Source organism: Bos mutus, chromosome 15 (assembly GCF_027580195.1).
Source record: "Bos mutus isolate GX-2022 chromosome 15, NWIPB_WYAK_1.1, whole genome shotgun sequence".
NCBI classification, from domain to species: domain Eukaryota; kingdom Metazoa; phylum Chordata; class Mammalia; order Artiodactyla; family Bovidae; genus Bos; species Bos mutus.
The window spans coordinates 36,653,017-36,677,350 of NC_091631.1; the positions used below are offsets into that span (position 1 = coordinate 36,653,017).

Genomic DNA, 24,334 nt, shown 5'->3' on the forward strand with positions numbered 1-24,334 from the left:
GAAGTATAAATTGGAACACTTGTTTGTCATCTGAACCCTCTGCTCTGGGAAAAAAGGAGTCTATCCATCGGGAACAAGACTGGAATGAGCCAATTCCTCCAGTTTCAAGCAACTTAATCCAATCTTATGTGTCCCATTTTTTATTCTTATAAGAGAATAAAAGATAGTAACTACTTTAAACTTCTAAAGATCATGTATTCAAAGGACACTCAAAAGTCTCTTCCTTCCAATGGCGTTTGGGCACCAATTAGGCAGCTATACCTTCGTTAGGGTCTGTCTGCCCCTCACTCCCTACCAAAAACAAGGTAACGCTAAAATCTCAAACTAGACTCAAGTGTAAATAAAAACACTGTAATGATCCTGAGGACAGTCCATAATCACCTGAAAGACACTAAATCAAACATTATCCAGCTTTCTCCAATTTTTGTATCATTACACAAATCTCCAGTTACAGCGGGACCATCCTCTTCATTCTTAGTAACTCAAATCTACACTTGGAACGCCAGATTTAAAAAATCTTGAGTCTACACACTTTATTTCATCTTTATTCAGCTTCGTTGCCAAAACACATGAATACATACTGAATACTCCTCAAATGAGACTTGTATTTCCAATAGCTTAAAAAAGTTTGGGTTAAGAGCTACGGAGAAACATTACCTAAACTTGACAACTAACTTGCATCCAATCTTAATAGGTACAGGGAGACCCACTCAATCAATGCTTTCCCCACCCTTTTTGACTTTAATTCGCGGCACACACAAGAGGGAAAGTAAAAAAGAAGTTAGCGACACCATTAGAGACGACTTCAAAATTTGAACTTATGCAACACGAAAACGCAAAGCATCCGCAATGTCTCCCAGCAGAGTCCAAGACCACCGCCTCGTTGTCGAGTTTCGCCTGAGCTTCCGCTGAGGCAGGAGGTTCATCCTCCTACCAATGATGACACCCCGGCGACTGGAAAAGCAAAGATAGTCTTGGCAGCCAGTGACAAGGATACGGCAGCTCTCAAAAACCAGAACCTCCATCCAAGATCAAAGGCCTCAGCTGGCACCAAGAGCCCCCAGGGAACTGTGAGCCGTCGCATCCCGTCTCACCCCACCCTACCGACGGGGCAACACTCAGCAATTGCTAGGCAAAGCGCAACCGATCTCCAGAACGCGCTCCAGCAAGCCCACCGGGAGAGCCAAGGCCACCTCCAAGCCCCTGTGGGGAAAATGGCGCCTGTGAACTCTTCTCCCTCCCGGCTAGTCACAAGGACCAGCCTCCCTCCCTCGCTACAAAATGGCGCCTCCTGCTGGGGCCCCAGAATAGGCATAATTCACTTGTCAGAAAGGCGTTGTCGCGCTGGGATGAGCGGTTCTGTCAACCAGTCAGAAGCAGGAACTTTGGTTCCGCACTTTGGGTAAGCCACTCAGTCGCTGGCTGTAAGGCCAGGCGAGGCTGACGTCAGGTAAGGGGGCGTGGATAAGGCCGTCTTCTTTCGCGTCGCCTTAATTTGAGCCAATGGCAGGCAGGAAGCGTCTAGTGAGTGACGTAATGACAGCCCAATGGAGGCTGGGGGCGGGCCTCAGAGCTACTATGCGGGTTGCGGGGCCTGGGGGCCGGGCGGCTGTTTCCTGTCCTGGTGCATGGTGGTCGGACGAAGGAATTGTTGGAAAATTTTCTCGGAGGTTCGTATATAAATGTGTTTTTACCCAGTGTGCATTATTCTCCGCCCGGCCGCCGCCCTCAGCGCGGCGGCGCGGGCCCGCTTGGGCCCGGGCTCTGGCTCCGGCTGCTCAGCCTCCATCTCAGGCCTTGCCGATCCTACGGCCGGCCGCGGTAGTTGCGTCTGGGCAGAAGCGGAGTTTATTAATAACCCGCGGCCGCCACTCTGGGGCGGCGGAGCTTTTCTCTCTGAGGACGTAAACCACCCCCCCCTCCCCCCAGGCTCGTCGGGTAGCGCCCCGCCTGTTCCCCTCAGGGGACCGCCGAGGGGAGGGAGTGAAAGAGGGGAGGGTGGAGCCCTCGGGAGCCTGGCGGCGCTTCTCGGCTTGACCTCCGCGCGGAGCGAGTCCCCAGGCGCCGCCGCGGCGAAGCTCCTCTGGCTGAGACGCTGGGCCCTGGTCTGCACCAGGCCCCGGCTGGGGCGCCGGCGGCAGAACTGGCCGAGGGCCCGATTGGGTTCCCGCCTGCAGATCGCCCCCAGTATTTCCTCCCGCTCCGACCATGCACACATTTCTTGTTTCCCTAACTTGGGGAAAAAAAAAAAAATTGGGGTCGTTGAGCCTAATATCGAATATTGGAAATTACTGATTTTATCATTCTGTTTTCTCGATTTTGGTGAAAAGTGAACGAATCCTTCGTTGCTTTGTAACATTTATTGTGGAACGTCCATCAATATTCTCTCCCCTTTTGCTCTTTGTAACATTGTTTACTCATTAAAGAAGTTAAGTAAAAAGTGATAAAATGATTGCCAAACTGATGATAAGTTTAAGATCAGTTTAAGCTTTTGGAAGTGTGTCTGTAGTCAGCTGGTATAATCTAGTGGACATGTGAAAAACTGTAATTTCGAGGTTGTCGCCTTTGTCCTGAATCTTACTAGAAGCTGTAAGCGTCCAGTAGTTTTGCTGTAGTTAACAAAAATCTGTGCAATATTTAATATTTTCCCTTGCTGATGGCATAGTTCCAGTTCGTTATTACGTGTTTAGTAAGAGACTTAGGTAATGAAATCATCCAAAAGTTTCGGTAAGATAGTAACGAATTTTACCCAAGTGTATTTTGATTACTTTGGAAATTATTTAATGTACAAATACTTTGCCTATTTTTTCCATAGCCACCTTTTAGTTTTTAAAAGTAACAACTTTATTGATAGAATATACAGACCTTTACAATTCACCCCGTTAAAGAATGTAATTAGGTAGGTTTAAGGTTTTCACGGAGTTGTGCAACCATTACTAAAATTTTAAAACAGGTTCATCACCCCCCAAGAAACTCGGTACCCACTAAGTTTCTCCCGATTTCCCCATAACACAGCTCCTTCACCAACCACTAATCTACAAGTTTGTCTGTTCCCAGTGTTTCATAAAAATGGAATCACACAGTATGTGGGCTATAGTGACTGGCTTCTTTGACTTAGCATGTTTGCAAGATTCATTCATGTTAGAGCATGTATGAGTACTTCATTTCTTTTTATTGCCAAATATTTCATTGCATGCACATAATACCTTTTATTTATCCGTTCATCTGTTCATGTGGACTTTCAGGTTGCTTCTATCTTGGCTATTATGCATAATGCTGCTATAAACAATCACATATATTTATTATTTATCTATTCATTTGGCTCCTCTGGGTCTTAGTTGTGGCATGTGGAATCTTTTAGTTACATCATGAATGTGTGGAATTGATTTCTCTGACCAGGGATCTAACTAGGGCCCCCATCATTGTGGGTGTGGAGTCTTAGCCAGTGGACCACCAGGAAGTCCCCTCTACTGTTAGTTTAGTTGTTATTAAATATTTATAATGTAGGTACAGTTTATGATTACACATGAGAACTTTCTGAGTCCTGATGTTCTTATCATTACTTAATTTTGAAGTTCTTATATAGTTCTTGTTTTTATATACGTGTTATTTATTTGGCTGCCCTGGGCCTTCGTTTCAGCATGTGGGATCTAGTTTCCCCATCAGGAATCAAACCCAGGGTCCCTGCGTTGGGAACTCAGAGTCAGCCTCTCTACCACTAGGGCAGCCCTTGTTTTTATTTTTAATTTGAGATTTTACCCAGTTCTTAGTCTTTTTGCACTTGGCTTTATTTCAGGACATAGTGATTGTTTAAAGAGTTGAGTTGTTTCATTGCTGATTTCTATGCTTAATTTGCATTTTAAGGATAGCTTTTGTAAGACAGTGTATTGTACTATCAAAATGATTTTGTTTTTAAGATGGATCTATACTGAAAATCTCCCTCCCTCTCAGAGAAATAAAAAGTCTAATTTCCAATAAATTTAATCCTATTTTAAAACTGTGCCACCATGGGAACTCTGTACTCTGTGGAAATAACTTATCCATTAATGTGTAGACACAGGCCTTTTAACTCCAAACTACATTTTTTTGTACTTAAAATACCACTTTATGGAAATTCCCCGGTGGTCCAGTGATTAGGACTTGGTACGCCAGGGGGCCTGAGTTCAATTCTTGGTTCGGGGAACTAAGATTCCACATGTGGCAGCTCTGCCAAAATAAATAAGTAAATATATATTTTTTAAAGTCAATTATTTTAAATCACCCTTAGAAATTATTTTTTGTCTTCTTTTTGAGGGAAAAAACTTTCATAAGGATAAGGAAATTTTTTTCTCTTTTTAAATTGAAGTATAGTTGATTTACATTTTATTTGTTTAGGGCATATAACAGTGATTCAGCATTTTTATAGATTGAAATTTTTTATTTTTAGCTTTAAAAAATTTTTTTAATGGAGGAACCTTGAAAACATTATTTAAGTGAAAGAAGACAGTCACGAAAGACCATCTGCTATGATTCCATTTATGTGAAGTGTCCAGAATAAGCAAATCTGTAGAAATAGAAAGTAGATTGGTGGTTACCTATGGGTTTGGGAAGGGGGAGATAGGCTTTTCTTTTGCTGGTGATAAAAATATTCTGAATTCAGGTTGTGATGATATTTGTACACTCTATACTTAAGGTCATTGACTTGTACACCTTAAATGGATAAATTTTATGGTGTGCGAATTGTATCTTAGTAAAGGTATTTTCAAAAAGTAAAATTATGAACAAGAGGAAAGTTTCTCTTGAATAACACATCTCTGAAACTTTTTCTTGTTTTTTCCTCCTCTGGCAATACCACTTGACGGAAATTCCCTAGCAGTCCAGTAGTTAGGACTCAGTTCTTTCACTGCCTGGGAGCCTGAGTTCAGTCCCTGGTCAGGGAACTAAGATCCTGCATGTAGTAGGTGAAAATAGTGAATAAGACAGACATTCAGCTTCTCGTTTAGCTTTAAACTACTGATAAGCAGCTTAGTCACTCAGTCATGTCCAACTCTTTGGGACCCTCATGGACTGTAACCCGCCAGGCTCCTCTGTCAATGGGGATTCTCCAAGCAAGAATACTGGGGTACTTTGCCATGCCCAGGGATCAAACCCAGGTCTCCCACGTTGCAAGTGGATTCTTTACTCTCTGAGCCACCAGGGAAGCTCATTAATAGCAAACATACATGTAATGCCACATGCTGTTAAAAGCAATTTTTATTTGCAGTACCTCTGTGAAGTACCTGCCTTTTACAGATAGAGAACTGTGGCACAGTGTGCTTAAGTAACTTGCCCAAGGTCACATAGATAATATGTGGTCAATGAGAGTGTGAAGCAGTCTGGCTCAGGAGTCCTTATTCTTAAGTATAATCCTATATATCATGTCTTGTAAGTATTCCTTCCTGGGTATAATGCATACTTTCTAGTCTATCAATAGGTGAATTCTCCTTAGATACTATTGTATGTTTTAGTAAGTGGTTGCTATAAATATGGGCTTCTCTGGTGGCTCAGTGGTAAAGTATCCGCCTGCAGTGCAGAAAACCCAGGTACGGTCTGTGGGTCAGGAAGATCCCCTGGAGGAGAGCATAGATGGCAGTCCACTCCAGTATTCTTGCCTGGAGAATCCCATAGAGAAGCCTGGCAGGCTGCAGTCCATAGGGTCACAAAGAGTCAAATGTGACTGAAGCTATTGAGCACGCGTGCACATGCTCTAAATACACTGCTTCTACTCTGGAGAAAAACAGGTCAAGTATACTGTGGTAAGTGTTATGGTAAGGGTATAGACACAGTGTCTTGGGAAATACAGGTGAAGCATTCAGACCCAGTTTGGGGAGTTGAGATAAAACTTTCCAGTGGAATCTGAAGAATTTAGCCAAGTAAAGAGAGAAGGCAGAGAAGGCAATGGCAACCCACTCCAGTACTCTTGCCTGGAAAATCCCATGGACGGAGGAGCCTGGTAGGCTGCAGTCCATGGTGTTGCTATGAGTCGGAAACGACTGAGCGACTTCCCTTTCACTTTTCACTTTTATGCATTGGAGAAGGAAATGGCAGTCCACTCCAGTGTTCTTGCCTGGAGAATCCCAGGGACAGGGAAGCCTGGCGGGTTTCTGTGTATGGGGTTGCACGGAGTTGGACACGACTGAAGCGATTTAGCAGCAGCAAAGAGAGAAGGAAGAGTATCCTTGAGAGAATGAATGGCAGTGTTCAGAGCCCAGATGCAAGAGACATCTTGGGCCGGAGTGGCTCATGTAGAGAGTCAAATGGTTAGAAGGTGATTTTACCATTTATGTTGTGAAGTTAAGGACATCATTTAACCTGAGTTTCACTTTCTTCATTTGTAAAACTGTGATTAAATGATACTTAATTCATAGGATTACTAGAAGGATTAAATGAATTAGTAGTAATGCCTGGCACATAGTATTTTGGAAGGATAAGTTGTCATTATTAAATTTTTTAATTATTTACATCTTAATATTATTAAATGATACTGCTGCTGCTGCTAAGTCGCTTCAGTCATGTCCGACTCTGTGCGACCCCATAGACGGCAGCCCACCAGGCTCCCCTGTCTCTGGGATTCTCCAGGCAAGAACACTGGAGTGGGTTGCAATTTCCTTCTCCAAGGCGTGAAAGTGAAAAGTGAAAGTGAAGTCGCTCAGTCGTTTCCGACTCTTAGCGACCCCATGGACTGCAGCCTACCAGGCTCCCCCGTCCATGGTATTTTCCAGGCAAGAGTACTGGAGTGGGGTGCCATTGCCTTCTCTGATTAAATGATTCTAGTATCGTTAACTACTAGAATTTTAATCAGTGTTGCTGGAATGTAGAATGTGAGATTGTGCTAGAATAAGACTGGAGGATAGAGTGACCAACTTGTCTTGATGTGCTGAAAGTGTTAGTTGTTCAGTCATGCCAGTTTGTGGGTAGTTTTTCTGTGTTTAGAACCATGGAGAAAAATAGTTACCTTAGAAAGGAGCAAAATGAGAACAAAGTAGGATATGCCTGTGTATACACACATAAGCACATTTAAGAGATTGAGTTCACACCAGTACCTCCAATTCCAGCTCATTCCACAGAGCTCTTTCTTTTCTTCCCTTATTCCGTATTTGCATTTCCCTTCTTCCTTAACGAGAGCTCTGGCTTCCACTAGCGTTTACACATTTATTCAATGCTCAGTCTTTTATTATGTCTAAAATAGTTTCCAAGTTGTTTTGCCTTTGAAAGTGTTAGTCACTCAGTTGTGTCTGATTCTTGTGACCCCATGGACTGTAGCCCGAAGGCTCCTCTGTCCCTGAAAGTCTCCAGGCAAGAATACTGGAGTGAGTAGCCATTCCCTTCTCCAGGGGATCTTCCCAACCCAAGGATGGAACCTGGGTCTCCTGCATTGCAGGCAGATTCTTTACTGTCTTGAGTTACCAGAGAAGCCCTTGCCCAAAACTATTCCAATTTGTTTTCCCTTTTAATTATTTATTCTTTTATATACATATATATATATTTTTTTTAATTGAAGTGTAGTTGACTTACAGTGTTTCAGGTGCACAGCAAGGTGATTCAGTTATACAAATATACATATATTATTTTTGAAATTATTTTCCACCATAGGGCATTACATGATATTGACTATGGGTCCCTATGCTATGCAGTAAACCTTTGTTGCGTATCTATTTTTTAATTAGAAATCTAGTATTGTATTCATAAGTCAAACAAATGGAATAAAAATGTCATAATTTTTTTAGTTAGGCAAAAATGCGTATATTTTAAAAAATATAAAGTATACATATATATATATGTATACAAAAGCTTTTCTACTATACTTGATAAAGACTTGAGAAAGAACATCAAAAAAAGAGATGGAGAACATAAACTAAATGAAATGGAAACACTGAAGATGAAATATAAAAAGTGAAACAAACTAGATAAAAGTAAAAGTCCATCATGTAGTCCAGTTTTTAAATATGACTGCTCATTAGAAACATGGCGCTATGGAGGTAAAAGCAATACCTGAGCATTTGTATTTTTCAAGAAATTTCAAGATAATTCTGATATGTAGCTGGATTTTAAAAAGTGATTACAGATTTTTCTGTTAGATCCTAGTTTTGGTGATATGGTAAGTAGAAGTACATATATGCACATGTTTTCATCCACCCAGCTAGTCTATGTCTTTTGGCTGGTGCATTTAATCTATTTATATTTAAGGTTATATTATGATCCTGTTAACTGTTTTCTTAATTATTTGGGGTTTATTTTCTGTAGGTCTTTTCCTTCATTTTTGTTTCCTGCCTAGAGAAGTTCCTTTAGCATTTTTTGGATAGCTGGTTTGGTACTGCTGAATTCTCTTAACTTTTGCTTGTCTGGAAACTTTTGATTTCTCTATCAAATGTGAAGGAGAGTCTTTCTGGGTAGAGTATTCTTGGTTGTAGGTTCTTCCCTTTCATCACTTTAAATATATCATGCCATTCCCTTCTGGCTAGTAGAGTTCTGTTGAGAAATCAGCTGATAGCCTGATGGGAATTCCCTTGTATGTTATTTGTTGTTTTTCCTTTGTTGTTTTTAATATTTTATCTCTGTCGTTAATTTTTGTCAGTTTGATTACTGTGTGTCTCTGTGTGTTCCTCCTTGGGTTTATCCTTCCTGGGATACTCTGTGCTTCTGGACTTGGTTGACTATTTCCTTTCCCATGTTCGGAAAGTTTTCAGCTGCTGCTGCTGCTGCTGCTGCTAAGTTGCTTCAGTTGTGTCTGACTCTGTGCGACCCCATAGACGGCAGCCCACCAGGCTCCCCCGTCCCTGGGATTCTCCAGGCAAGAACACTGAAGTGGGTTGCCATGTCCTTTTCCAATGAATGAAAGTGAAAAGTGAAAGTGAAGTTGCCCAGTCGTTTCCGACTCTTAGCGACCCTATGGACTGCAGCCTACCAGGCTCCTCCATCCATGGGATTTTCCAGGCAAGAGTACTGGAGTGGGTTGCCATTCCCTTCTCCAGGAGATCTTCCCAACCCAGGGATTGAACCCTGGTCTCCTGCATTGTAGGCAGACGCTTTACTGTCTGAGCCACCAGGGAAGTCGTCTTTTGGGATCCCTGTAATGCAAATGTTGGTGTGTTTAATGTTGTACCAGAAGTCTCTTAAGCTGTCTTCATTTCTTTTCATTCTTTTTTCTATATTCTGTTCTGTGGCAGTGATTTCCACGGTTCTGTCCTCCAGTTCACTTACCCATTCTTCTGCCTCAGTTATTCTGCTATTGATTCCTTCTAGTGTATTATTCGGGAGAAGGCAATGGCACCCCACTCCAGTACCCTTGCCTGGAAAATCCCATGGATGGAGGAGCCTGGTAGGCTGCAGTCCATGGGGTTGCTAATAGTGGGACACGACTGAGCGACTTCACTTTCACTTTTCACTTTCATGCATTGGAGAAGGAAATGGCAACCCACTCCAGTGTTCTTGCCTGGAGAATCCCAGAGACGAGGGAGCCTGCTGGGCTGCTGTCCATGGGGTCGCACAGAGTTAGACACGACTGAGGTGACTTAGCAGCAGCAGCAGCAGTGTATTATTCATCTCTGTTTATTCTTTAGTTCTTCTAGATCTTTGGTAAACATTTCTTGCATCTTCTCAATCTTTGCCTCCATTCTTTTCCCAATATCCTGGATCATCTTCACTATCATTAGTCTGAATTCTTTGTCTGGAAGGTGCCTGTCTCCACCTCATTTAGTTATTCTTCTGGGATTTTTTTCTTGTCCCTTCATCTGGGATATAACTTGCTGCTTTTGCATCGTGATTAACTTTCTGTAATAATAGGTTTTGTTATAGCTGCTGTGAGACTGTGCTTCTTCTTGCTTCTTCTGTCTGCCCTCTGATGGATGAGGCTAAGAGGTTTATGTCAGCTTCTTGATGAATGGGAAAAACTGGGTCTTGCTCTGGTGGACAGGGCCTTGCTCAGAAAAGCTTTACTCAAAGCTGATGGGTGGAGTTGCACTCTATCCCTGGTAGTTGTTTGGCTTGAGGCGATCCAGCCCTGGGGTTTGTGGGCTCTATGGTAGACTTAATGGTGAACTCCAAGAGGCTTTATGCCAAGGGGGACCTTCCAGTGCCCCCGTCCCTGTGGCGAGCCCCTGCCGATCCATGCTTCTACAGGAGACCCTCCAACACTAGCAGGTGGTTTTGGTTCAGTCTCCTGTGTGGCCACTGCTCCTCTCCTCTGGGTCTTGGTGCACACAAGATTTTGTTTGTGCCTTCCAAGCTTGGAGTCTCTGTTTCTCTCAGTCCTCTGGAAGGCCTATAATCAAATCCTGCTGGCCCTCAAGGCCAGATTCCATGGAGATTTCCAGTCCCTTTGTTGGATCCCCAGGCTGGGAAACCTGATGTGGGGTTCAGAACCTTCACAACAGTGCGAGAACTTCTTTGGTATTACTGGTCTCCAGTCTGTGGATCACCACCTGGTGGGTATGGGATTTGATTTTATCGTGATTGTGCCCCTCCTACCATATCACTGTGGCTTCTTTGTCTTTGGATGTGGAGTATCTTTTTGTTGGGTTCCAGCGTCCTCCTGTTGATGGTTGTTCAACAGCTGGTTGCAGTTTTGGTGCTCTCACAGGAGAGATGAGCACACACCTTCTACTCCACTGTCTTGAACTGGAAACTATCCCAATTTTAAAACAAATTCCCCCCAGAGAAATAAAACAGAAATGAAAGTTCCATGACCTGGGAAGTTTGTCAGTGTTGGGCAAACCAGGATGATTGTATGAGAGAAGTTAGTAGAACCCCAATCATGCATGGTATTTGGACTTTATGGGTAAGTGGGAAAGTTTTGAAGGTTTTTATGACAGAGAAATGCTCTGATTGGATTTGAAAGCACTTGGACTGTGCTGTGGAGATCAGGTTGGAGGAGGGTAAAAGTGGATTTCAGGAGGCTGATGTAATAACCCAAGTGGTGATGGTGTCCTGAATTAAGACCATCTAATAATAGAAGTGAATGCATTTGACAGATATTTAGGAGGTAAAGTGATCATTTTTCGTGATTGGAGATTAAGGGGGATTGGACTACTGGGTAGTGATTGCATTTATCATTGAGGTAGAAAATACAAAAGTAGAATTTTATGGCAAACTGTTTTGAGATGGAGGTGGCTGTGGACCATGAATGTTATCAAGGCCAATAAGCAGCTAGATAAATAAATCAGGAGCCATTAAGGGGAAAGACTTGATAGTTTTAGAAAGCTTGTACATTCTAGAGATCTTTGAAACCATGGGAATGGATATGATATTCCAAAAGGAAAAGTGCATAAAATGAAAAAACAAATGAGGATGCAAACTTGCAGGTTCTCAACATTTAGGAATACATCGGAGAAATGGAAAAGGATTGGCTAGGAAGTTGGAGGAAACCAAGAGCATGTAGATGTCGTAGATGCCAAGGCAAGGGAATATTCTAAGAAAGAGATAAAGGTCAGTGGTATCAAAGACAGAAAAGTATCCATCACACTGTTTTTTAATGTTTAAATATCAATATTATAATGTCTGGTCATTTAAAAAAACTTTTTGAAAATTTGGGGTATAATCATCTATGTTCAATTTGATGAGTTTTGGCAGTTGTATACATCCAGATGATCATTACTCAAAAGAAGATAATAGAACATATCCATCACCACAGAAAATTCCCTTGTTCCCCTTTCCAATCAGTCCCCTAACCTTGCAATCACATTTTATTCTAACATTGTAGATTAATTTTGGTGTTCTTGGAAGTTATATTAATGGAATAATACAATATGTACTGCTCTGTGTCTATCTTACTTCTCTCAGCATAATAATTTTGAGATTCATCACTGTTACTGTTATACACTGTTATTTATGTGTATATAGTTTGTGATACCAAAGAATGCTCAAACTACCGCACAGTTGCACTCATCTCACAATAGTAAAGCAATGCTCAAAATTCTCCAAGCCAGGCTTCAGCAATACGTGAACTGTGAACTTCCAGATGTTCAAGCTGGTTTTAGAAAAGGCAGAGGAACCGGAGATCAAATTGCCAACATCCCCTGGATCATCAAAAAAGCAAGAGAGTTCCAGAAAAACATCTATTTCTGCTTTATTGACTATGCCTAAGCCTTTGACTGTGTGGATCACAATAAACTGTGGAAAATTCTGAAAGAGATGGGAATACCAGATCACCTGACTTGCCTCTTGAGAAACCTATATGCAGGTCAGGAAGCAACAGTTAGAACTGGACATGGAACAACAGACTGGTTCCAAATAGGAAAAGGAGTATGTCAAGGCTGTATATTGTCACCCTGCTTATTTAATTTCTATGCAGAGTACATCATGAGAAACGCTGGGCTGGAAGAAACACAAACTGGAATCAAGACTGCCGGGAGAAATATTAACAACCTCAGATATGCAGATGACACCACCGTCATGGCAGAAAGTGAAGAGGAGCTAAAAAGCCTCTTGATGAAAGTAAAAGAGGAGAGTGAAAGAGTTGGCTTAAAGCTCAACATTCAGAAAACTTAAGATCATGGCATCTGGTCCCATCACTTCATGGGAAATAGATGGGGAAACAGTGGAAACAGTGTCAGACTTTATTTTTGGGGACTCCAAGGTCACTGCAGATGGTGATTGCAGCCATGAAATTAAAAGACACTTACTCCTTGGAAGGAAAGTTATGATCAACCTAGATAGCATATTCAAAAGCAGAGACATTACTTTGCCAACAAAGGTCAGTCTAGTCAAGGCTATGGTTTTTCCAGTGGTCATGTATGGATGTGAGAGTTGGACTGTGAAGAAAGCTGAGCACCGAAGAATTGATGCTTTTGAACTGTGGTGTTGGAGAAGACTCTTGAGAGTCCCTTGGACTGCAAGGAGATCCAACCAGTCCATCCTAAAGGAGATCAATCCTGGGTGTACATTGGAAGGACTGATGCTGAAGCTGAAACTCCAATACTTTGGCCACCCCATGGGAAGAGTTGACTCATTGGAAAAGACTCTGATGCTGGGAGGGATTGGGGGGCAGGAGGAGAAGGGGACGACAGAAGATGGGATGGCTGGATGGCATCACTGACTTGATGGACGTGAGTCTGAGTGAACTCCAGGAGTTGGTGATGGACAGGGAGGCCTGGCGTGCTGCGATTCATGGGGTCGCAAAGAGTCAGACTTGACTGAGGGACTGAACTGAACTGATAGTTTGTTTCTCTTTATTGCTAGGTAATAATCTATTGTATGAATTTATCACAACTTTTTTTTTTCCCCACAACTTTTTTTTTTAATCGTTTCTTTTATTTGAGTTCATTCCAGCTTGGAACTATTATGAATGAAGCTGCTATGGACATTCTTGTATAAGTCTCTTTGTGGATGAATATTTTCATTTCTCATTCATGCCTAGAAATGGCCATTGAACTTCATGTTAAAATGGAGATCAGTGAGCAACCAGAGAGTTTCCATTCTTAGGGACAGAAATCAGATGGATGGCAGTGGGAAATCAGGAAGCATTGTTAGTAACAACTGTTAAGGAAATCTAGCTGTGATAGGAAAGAGAGAACAAGTAGCTGAGTCAGAGGTGAGTTTTTTGTTTTGTTTTGTTTTTTTGTTGTGTTTTTAAGTTATTGATGGGAAGAAACGGGGAGAGAGGGAAATTGTTTACAGAAGAGGTCCATGAAATCCCTGTGGAGGAAAGACAAATGAAATGCAGAGTACAGGTTGAAGAATTGGCCTTACCTTATAGGAAAGTAGTATGGTAGGAGAGAAGGAAGAAACATGCAGAAATGCAGTGAAGTGAGGGTTATTGGCAGATAATTCCTGTGATGACTTATTTTCTGTGAGAGCTGATTAATTGAAGTCCTGAAGGAGACAGAGTGGGGGGATAGCAGAAGAGGGGGTGAAGTTGAGACAAATGGAAAATATTTAAATAGTTGCCACGAGGAAACAAAGAAATGTAAGTTTTTGGGACAGGTTTGGGGATTCAGAAGAGGCTGGAAGAGCCCAAGAACTTTTATGTCGCTTCAGGACTATTCCATCAAATAAGTTTTTAGATCTGAAAAATGCCTTGTAAATATGAGACCTATGCAAAGTTATTTCTGACTAGAGGTGTGTTTACTATTTATGTTTAGTGTCAGTCCGTGTACTTTTTGTACAAAGGATCTATTTTGTTGCAGTTGTATGTCAGGAATGCTCTGTAATTTTCATAATTGTCTCACAATGTTTTGCTTCCCTTACTTATGACAAGATGAGCAATTTGGATAATAAAATATTAACATAAACTGTTTCGGAGAGGGTGGTGGCACCCCACTCCAGTACTCTTGCCTAGAAAATCCCATGGACGGAGGAGCCTGGTAGGCTGCAGTCCATGGGGTCGCAAAGGGTCAGACACGACTGAGCGACTTCACTTTCACTTTTCACTCTCATGCATTGGAAAGGGAGATGGCAACCCACTCCAGTGTTCTTGCCTGGAGAATCCCAGGGATGGAGGAGCTTGATGGGCTGACGTCTATGGGGTCGCACAGAGTCGGACACGACTGAAGCGACTTAGCAGCAGTGTTTATCTTGAGGGAAATAAAATACAATGCATGATCACAGTCAGAAGTGGAGTTTGAATATATCAGAACCTCTCTCCTGCTACTTACACTTCCTCAAACTCCCTAGACTCTGTGCAGGCAGGCCAGGGCATGCTTAGTAAACTGAACTATGCAGGAATGCCCTTATCAAGCTCTGCTGTTAGTACCGCATTGTTGAGGTTTGAGAGAGATTTTTTTTTAGGTTCTTTTTCATATCAGTGGTTCAGTTAAGAGCAGACCATCGCCAACATTGACGTTTCTGATGACTAGACCTAGATGTCCATTTCTAAATTCTTGTCTCTGTTCTCACAGCTTTTTCTCACACATATTTTAGTTTTACTTCTCCAGGCCTCATCTCAGCTTCCTGCCAGTCTGTTGTAAATCTTTCATTTCTGAATGTTCTTGGAACTTCGTAAAGCCTTCCATTTCAACATTTTACCCACCCACTAGGATATCCTACTTCTTTAAAATTGGTAGTATAAGCTCTGTCCCTCCATTTTACCCTTTAGCATTCTGTACAGCCTATGAAAACTACCTCATTTATTAGCACGTTCTAACTACTCTGTGCTTAACTGAATTACATTGCATCCACGGAACATGCTTACTCCCTGGGTATATTAATATTTAAATAAAACTGAAGAGATTTAAAGACAGTTTTTCACAAAGGTTAATCAAAGCAGTGTAACTGAATCGGCAAACTACAAAGTTACAGAATAGCCTACTATTTTTATGTTGCTATACTAAGAGATTCCTCATTCCAGGGTAGGAGATGTCATAAAATGCAGCACAAATGACCATGCTTAAATGAAGAAGCACTTTGTATATTAGTGAGTTCATAAGGAAAATTTGTAATTGAGACCAGGTAATAGAAAGGCGGGACTTCTCTGGTAAGTGTGTAGGTGGAACCAGCCTGAGGTTAGAACTGGAGTTTGACAATTTCTGAAGGTCTGGTTTTTGTTAGTTAGATCAGTCGCTCAGTCGTGTCTGACTCTTAGTGAACCCATGGACTGCAGCACACCAGGCCTCCCTGGTCCATTGCCAACTCCCAGAGTTTACTCAAACTCATGTCCATTGAGTTGGTGATGCCATCCAACCATCTTATCCTCTGTCATCCCCTTCTCCTCCTGCCTTCAATCTTTCCCAGCATCAGGGTCTTTTCAAATGAGTCTGGTTTCTGTAGCTTCATGCAAAAAGTCTTTAGGATTTGTTAATCTAGATTTCTTTTTGTATCATTTCTTACTACGATAAAGATTACTTGTAGTTGAAGTCCTTACTCTTACACCTGAACCATTAGATTTATATTTTCATAATAATTCATGATAATAATTGTATCTCACAATTTACACCAAATTTGAGATATCTAAGGGCTTCAAATTTTAAAATATTGGTCTGATGTAGACTGAGACCACTGAGGAAACTCTGATTCTTTTTTTTTTTAGGGGATGAAGTCAGCTAGTATTTAATTACTCATTTTCTTTAATGTGGGAAGCATGATTCTCTTTATTTTTTTATTTTTGGTTGTTCTGGGTCTTCGTTGTTATGAGGGCTTTTCTCTAGTTGCAGTGAGTGGGGCTGCTCTCGAGTTGCATTGTGTGGCTTCTCGTTGCGGTGGCTTCTCTTGCTGTGGAGCGTGGGCTCTAGGGTGCTTGGGCTTCAGCAGCTGTGGTACGTGGCTCAGTAGTTGTGGCTCCTGGGCTCTAGAGCACAGGCTCAGTAGTTGTGGTGCCCAGGCTTAGTTGCTCTACCACATGTGGGATCTTCCCAGACCAGAGATCAAACCCTTGTCCCATGCACTGGCAGACAGATTCTTAACAACTGCACCACCAGAGAAGTTCCTGAGAGTCTGTTTTTAATCCCTTTGGATATATGCCCAGAAGTGGGATTGCTTGATCATATGGTAAAATTCTATTTGTAATTTTTTGAGGAATCTCCATACTGTTTTTATTTTGTTTTAATTTGTTTGGCCGTGCCACTCAGCTTGTGGAGTAACAGTCTTTTTTGTTTGTTGTTGTTGTTTTTATCTTATTTCATTATTATTATTATTTTTTTGTGGAGTGGCAGTCTCAGTTGCCTGACCAGGGATTGAACCTGTGCCTTTGGCAGTGAAAGCAAAGTGTCCCAACCACTGGACTGCTAGGGAATTTCTTCTATACTGTTTTCAATAGCAGCTGCTAGTAGTAAAGAATCTGCCTGCCATTGCAGGAGATGCCAGAAACTTGGGTTTGATTCCTGGGTCGGGAAGATCCCCTGGAGTAGGAAATGGCAGTCTACCCCAGTATTCTTGCCTGGAGAATCCCATGGACAAAGGAGCCTGGCAGGCTACAGTCTATAGGGTCACAAAGAGTCGGACACAACTGAAGAGACTGAGCACCTGTGCACATACTATATATACACTGCTTCTACTCTGGAGAAAAACAGGTAATTAAAGTACACTGTGATAAGTGTTATGATAAGTGCATGACTGAGCATTCGTCCGTGCACCGTTCTACATTCCCACCAAAGTGCTGCTGCTGCTGCTGCTGCTGCTGCTAAGTCACTCAGTCGTGTCCGACTCTGTGACCCCATGGACTGTAGCCCACCAGGCTCCTCCATCCATGGGATTTTCCAGGCAGAAGTACTAGAGTGGGGTGCTATTGCCTTCTCCATACCAACAGTGCATAATGGTTCTAATTTCTTCATGTCCTTGCCAACACTTACCTTGTGTTTTGGTAGTAGACATTCTCACAGTTGTGAGGTGATATCTAATCGTGGTTTTGATTTGCCTTTCCTCGATGATTAGTGATATTGAGCATATTTTCATCTTTGTTGGCCATTTATCTTCTTTGAAGAAATTTCTATTAAGTCCTTTGTCCAATATTTATTTGGGTTATTGTTTTTTGATGTTGAGTTGTAGAAATTCTTTATTCTGGATATAACATTTGCTGCACTTCGTAAATGTATTTTATTTTCTTTTCTTATGGTAATATTGATCATCATCTTCCAGAAAGGCAGGAACCTATTACTTTACGTATGTCTTCCTTTGAGATTCCTGTTGTGCCCCATCACAGCCTCCCTGTGTCTGATTTCGGTCCATGTTTCATTATTAAAGCACAGTAAATTGCCTGCTTTTCACAAGGTGGCTCTTTCTGAAGATATCGTGTGTATCTCACATGCTTGTGTGTGCGTGCTCAGTTGTGCCCAATTCTTTGCAACCCTGCCAGGCTCCTCTGTCCACGGGATTTCCTGGGCAAGAATACTGAAGTGGGTTGCCATTTTATTCCCCAGGGAATCTTCCCAACCTAGGGATCAAGCCTGTGTCTCCTGCATTGGTAAGTGGATTCTTTACCACCGAGCCACCTGGGAAGCCCTTCTCACATGCTTATTTACACACTATCTGAAAATGTTGATGCACAATCATGACATGAATGTGAATATGGTGTGAGTAACTATAGAGTTTTTAACTCTAGCTTATTTCATTTATTCACTATCATATTTTCCCCCACTTGATCATTTTCTAACAAAGGGCAGTAGTTGTATCACGGAGTCTTTTTGAGAATAAGATGGGCTGTGACCTGACATCACTTATTATCTCTGGCAGTTGTAGTGCACATTTGATCTCTTCTGAATCCCTTACCACCAAGTGTATTTGCCAGCAATTTGTGTCCAGGAATCAGCTGACTCTTCATCTTTGAGTTAATGTAGATTTTTTTCAATTAGGATAGAAACTATAGGTGCTGAAGCCTTCCTAAAGAAATGTAACACTTGACCAGTTTTCAGACAAGAAAGAACTTTATCAGTTACCTGTTGATGTAGTAATTTGGAGATTTATAAATAATTGAAAAGGACAAATGCTTGAGTTATGGTCAAACGGACATTTTTTGATATTATGACCCGAATTAACTTGTAATCTGCCTTTTTCAAAATTCACTTTCTAGATGTATACTGTAAAAATCATGCAGTACTTACTACATTTTTATAGGTGCTTTCCCTTCCATTTCCTTGTCTTATTTCTGTTATATAGTGACTGTACTTGTTCTGAAAATGAGCCTGTCCCAGTCTTAAACTCAGGGAGCAGAGTACCATTATTACTTTGAGGCTTCTCTGTTAGTCCTTAGAAGTAGCAAGGAAATAATTGAAGTTTCCATTTGCTTTATAAACAGATATAGATTATAAATACTTCAGGAATCCCTGAGAAGTCAGCCCTTGACTGGCTTTTTGTGAGTCTAAACCATAGTCTTTGGCTTTAATCCAAAGAAGGTGCAGTTTATAGTGTTTATAAAATGAAAATCTTCTAGTCCTAAACATAAATATAATTGTAAAATATTACTAATGTTTGTATATTTCCCTTTTAAATATTGACAGCTGAAATTAGATCTTTAGACCTGAAAAGGTCCTCGTGAGATGCTCTGGTCCAGTTCCCTGGCTTAAGGCAGCTAAATTATCCCAACTTCTGTTAGAGACAACTCAAGGCCCACAGAAGTTATGAGACCTGGAGGTGGGAAAAGGGAGACAGGGTTACGGTGAAGATTGGTTAAAGGGCCATTCGTGCATCCATTTATTCAGCACCTATTGTGTGCTATGTGCCAGGGACTTTGTAGGCACTTTAGTTAGCAGAGAGCAGATAACAGTCCCTGTCCATTCTAGTAGAGGGAGAAATAGATAAGAAACAAAATAAGTAAATCATGTAGTGTCCATTTATTAGTACTGTGCGGAAGTATAAAGGAAGGGAGAAGGATAGAGTGTATCATCATTGAGGGTTGGTGATACAGTTTGCAGTGAGGTAAATAAGGAAGCTCTCGTTGAGGTGCCGTTGAACAAAGACTGGAAGAAGACGAGAGTAATAATGAAGATACCAGGAAGACTGTTTCAAGCAGAAGGAACATCAAATGTAAAGGTCCTGAGGCAGCAGAGCATCCACTATGTTAGAGGGAAAGCAAGGGCACCAGCGTGGCTGAAATGGAATGAGTGAGATGTAGAGCAGTAGAAAATAGGGGCAAGACCATTGGCCTCACAGGCGAGCATAAGGACTTTTGGCTTTACTTTGATGAGAAATCATCAGAGAGTTTTGAGAAGAGAGACAAGATCTAACTTTTCCCTTCAAAAAGGGCAGTCTGATTGCCGTGTTGATAGGAGACTGTGAAGGAGGTCACAGTAGAAGCAGGGAGACCAATTACTATGCTGTTGCAGTAACATCTCAGGGTAAGAGATGGTAGTGGCTTGGATCAGGGAGGTGATGGTGAAGCTTGTGAGAAGTGGCCAGATTCAGGATAGATTTCTGAAGATTGTCAACAGAATGGCCTCAGTACATTCATGGATTCTAAGGGGGAATATTCAACATGTTAAACCCAAAGAATGTTGGGTTTTACAGGAATTTTAGACATGGTACAGAACTGATGGGCAAGACTTGTCAGTGTGTTCAGTAATTTTCTGATGAATTATTAAAAGCATGCTCTGGACTTTCGGCTAATACTCTTACCCTGCATATTAAGTGAAATTTCAGCTTATTTCAAAACACTCTTTAACTTCCTTAGCAGTTTTTTATAGTTCATAAATATTCTCTGTAGATTTTATTTCGTAAATACATTGTTTTTTGTTCTTAATACCTGCATTTTTCTTCAAGGTAGAAAATGTTGTTAGCCCAGATAAATCGAGATTCTCAGGGAATGACAGAGTTTCCTGGAGGAGGAATGGAGGCTCAACATGTTACCCTGTGTCTGACAGAGGCAGTAACTGTGGCAGGTGAGCAGTTTTATTTGAAGGGGTCATGTGGGTTTGGAAATATTTATCTTAAGGGAAAATGGAAACTCACAACTGTGATTACTTTGTTCCTCCTCCCTTAGCTAAAGGCAACACAAAGCTAAGCCTTTTTATGAGCATTTTTACCTTGGTGTGGATGGTGGGTACAGTAGGGTTAGAAATATTTTTTTGTAAATGCTTTAAGAAAGTCCACTTGAGTCTAAGTTAAGCAATCTGCCTTTTGATTAATTTTTACTTAAAAACTTAAACAGCATGCACATATGATAGTTATTTAAAGAAAATAACTTTCGTTTTGTAATAGATGGTGACAATTTAGAAAACATGGAAGGTGTAAGCCTACAAGCAGTCACACTTGCAGATGGTTCTACTGCTTATATACAGCACAATTCTAAAGGTATGTGCTTCATATACAGCCTCTTGGTTATTACCAGCAATTCATAACCTCAGAGTTGGAATACCTAGCAGTTATACTTTTTCCTAACCCCTCCTAAAGACACTTATATTGCATGTGGTAATTTTAAGTCATTTCAATTTAACTTAAATTTTGTTTTGATAATTTGAGGAAACCTTTTGAGATATTTGGAACATACTCTATCAGAAGCAGTGAGGAAAGGGAGAGGGTTAGTGTCATTGACCTATTATCAGTAAGACCTTTATCACTTTAAATTACTATTTAATGTTTTTACAAAATATGCATAAAAATAGACATTTGGTTTTGCTTTTATAACATTGTTTCTAAATCAGTGTTTACTTTGTGCCAAGAAATAGCCTAGTTCTCAAATTTCTTGTTTTTATGGAAACCTGCTGAGCATATATGTATGCATAGTCAAGGGACTTGTAGCCCCCAAAGATAAGAATGACAACTAGCCTTGCATGCACTGATATATCTCTCTGTCTTCCCAGTTTCAGCTTTGCTGTGGTCAGGGTCCCTATTCCTAAGTGGCTCTGAAAGGTATATGGAGGTTTGACTCATGTCGCTTGCTATGATGAGCCACTCTTCCTCTTGAACTAATTGAAAGTTGGAGGGAAGGAAGGATGGCTGAGGGAGGCTTTTCTGCTTTCTGTAGGATCACTGGATGTGTTATTGAATTGCCTCAGAACATTGAGGGAAGAAGCAAGATGAACATGATCTTAAGTAGTGTATGTTTTTATAGTTGATATCATTTTGAAATTGTATGAAGTTGAAATTTTTTGCTTGTGCTAATTTATTGGCTTTAATCTTTTGTTTCTAGATGGAAAACTCATAGATGGTCAGGTCATTCAGTTGGAGGATGGTTCTGCTGCCTATGTTCAACATGTACCCATACCTAAAACTAGTAAGTATTTGATACTCTCCTTCCTGATTCTCATACTTCAGTATTTTCTGCCTCCAGCTGCCTCTTACTACTTTAACTTGGTCCTGATCTCTAGTCTTCCTTCTGAAAGGAGAGATGGGTAGATGTCAAAGAGAGGATCTAAAGACTATTTTAACTTGAGACTTTCTCTCAGACATAATAGAAAAGAAGTTACTAGACTGTACTCTGGAGATAAATGGGCAACAGTTTTAAGTGAATATTTCTATTAGTTGAGCTAAATCCTACATGTCTTCTTATTTTTTCTTTTTTATCCCTTCTTTCAATTCTCCTTTTCCCCTGGTATATATTTCTCAGGTATTGTAAATATCTTTTTACCTTTAAACACTTATTCAGAGCAGCTTTGCTGAAATTATTTATATTCAAGTATCCTTAAAGCAAGCGTAGGTTTGTATGATGTATTTAATGGTTTATTGACCCTGTTGCTGCTGAACTATCAGCATATACTTGGATAACGTGGGATCTAAATGTAAGCATTGTTTTTGAGCAGGGGACAGTTTGCGTTTAGAGGATGGGCAAGCAGTGCAGTTAGAAGATGGAACGACAGCATTTATTCACCATACCTCCAAAGGTAAATTAGCTCTGAACATTTGAATAAAACAAGGGAGAAGTGGGGTGTGGGAAAAATAAGACCTTTATTTAGTTGCTGAAATGGTGTTATGTAAAAGAAGAATTCTTCTCTCAAATATAAGATGGCAGATTTTGGCACAATCTAATATAACTCTCATAATGGTCCAGTAGCAGTTTGGATTAGCAAAAACCCTGATTCCTAGAAAGACTTCAAATAGAGGCTGCTTTTAAAATATGAAATTAAAACACTTGAAAGCTAAATTGTGGATTTTTTTTCCTTTTAAATGTACTGTCTTTAGCAAGGTCCTTTGCCCCTTGGGTTGGTCCTTAAAACTAAATAAAAATTTTAAAATTATCTAAAGTAAATATGGCAAAATGTCCATGAGTATTAACTTTCTGTAGGGGAGACCAGAGGATTGAGGTGAAATGCATAGGAGCAATGAGCACAGCTCTGCAGCCAGACTATCTGGGTTCCAGTCTGGATCTGCTGTCTTTTAGCTGTGTGCCCTTGAGCAAATTATTTACCCTTCTTGTACTTCAGTTTCATCATCTGAAATGAAAATTATAATATATACCCCCATCATAGGGTAGTTGTAAGGACAAAATATACAAACATCTAAAGCACTTGGAACAATATTTGTCACCAAGTAAATGCTCAATAAATATTAGTTATTGTCATTATTTTATAAAATATTTTATTATAGAATGATTGTAAATGTTTTAAAAACTGTTTAGTTGTGAAATCAACGAAAGAAACTTTTAAAAATTTAGAATATTTTAATTTGTAAGTAAATTTATTAAAGTTGAGGAAAAGTAAACTCTGACTTTTTTTTTCTTTAGCAGTGGAAGTTGATCACAGGTAATTGGTTAGATTTATTATTTAACAATGCTGTGTGCATCTTGGAATGGTTATTTAGAGGGAAAAAAACATGGAGTCATACTGACAAGTTCAGATCCTAGTTTCTCTGCATAATGCTTTTAACTGTTAATTGTTATTTTTTTATTTCCTGGGTCTTAAGAAAGTATCTTTACTTCCTCAAGCCTCAGTTTGCCATTTGTACAATAGGGTGATAAGTATACCCACCTTAGAGAATAATTGTGAAGATTGAGTGAAATACACACATAAAGCACATGGGCCCTGCTCATAGTAGCTGCTCAATAAAACTTCATTCCCTGCTTCCTTTAAACATGTAATTGTTTATCACACTACCTTTAATTTAATGCCATTCTCTTCCACTCCCTCAGATAGTTATGACCAGAGTGCATTACAGGCAGTTCAGTTGGAAGATGGCACCACAGCTTACATCCACCATGCAGTGCAAGTCCCACAGTCTGACACCATCTTGGCAATTCAAGCTGATGGGACAGTGGCAGGTCTGCACACTGGGGATGCCGCCATTGACCCCGACACCATCAGTGCTTTGGAACAGTACGCAGCAAAGGTATAGCATTTTACGATGTCAAGAACATCCCAGGTAGAGCTTCTTTTGTTGTTGTTCAGTCACTAAGTCATGTCCAACTCTGCAACCCCATGGACTGCAGCACATCAGGCTTCGCTGTCCTTCACCATCTGGAGTTTGCTCAAATTCACGTCCATTGAGTCAGTGATGCCATCCAACCATTTCATCCTCTGTTGCCCCCTTCTCCTCCTGCCCTCAATTTTTCCCAGCATCGGGATCTTTTCCAGTCAGTCGACTCTTCATATCAGTTGGTCAAAGTACTGGAGCTTCAGCTTCTTTATCTTTCTTTAAAAGAAAAAAAATAAGAAACTAGAAATCTCAAAGTCAAAATGAGACAGCATCAAAGAGAAGGTCAGCATTTATCCTAAAAGAAATGAAGGGTAGAAAGAAATATTTGAATAAAAATAAAGGAATGAAGTAAGAGCTTATAGAAGGGAAGTGGGTAGCAGGTAATTCATACACAAAAAAATCCAAGGATGAGTGCCATAAAAGAAACAATGAGGTATATAGATGGAATTGCTTATGAATTATGAAGTAGACATTAGAGATTGGAAAAGGTGAAGAAACATCTTAAGTTTTACATCAGAAGGGCTGTGATTTCTCCCTGCATTGAAATTATATCATTTATATAGTTTAAAAGCCCCCCCTAATTTTTATCATGAAAATTTTCAAACAT

General features: G+C 40.7%; 1 protein-coding gene across 4 annotated transcripts in view; it reads left to right on the top strand.

The window, feature by feature from the left end:
• Positions 1 to 1,573: 1,573 nt before the first annotated feature.
• The window catches only part of ZNF143 (zinc finger protein 143), a 67,161-nt gene continuing 44,400 nt past the window's right edge, over positions 1,574 to 24,334 (top strand). The window contains exons 1-6 of one of the 4 annotated variants that reach the window (XM_070383908.1): positions 1,574 to 1,670; positions 20,140 to 20,258; positions 20,578 to 20,670; positions 21,509 to 21,592; positions 22,116 to 22,199; positions 23,444 to 23,640. In XM_070383908.1, coding sequence (XP_070240009.1) covers positions 20,147 to 20,258; positions 20,578 to 20,670; positions 21,509 to 21,592; positions 22,116 to 22,199; positions 23,444 to 23,640 — 570 coding nt within the window. In that variant the 5' untranslated portion in view covers positions 1,574 to 1,670; positions 20,140 to 20,146. Of the gene's footprint in view, positions 1,671 to 17,807; positions 17,849 to 20,139; positions 20,259 to 20,577; positions 20,671 to 21,508; positions 21,593 to 22,115; positions 22,200 to 23,443; positions 23,641 to 24,334 lie in introns of those variants that run through there. The other 3 variants (XM_070383907.1, XM_014478006.2, XM_070383909.1) reach the window with 3 other exon arrangements.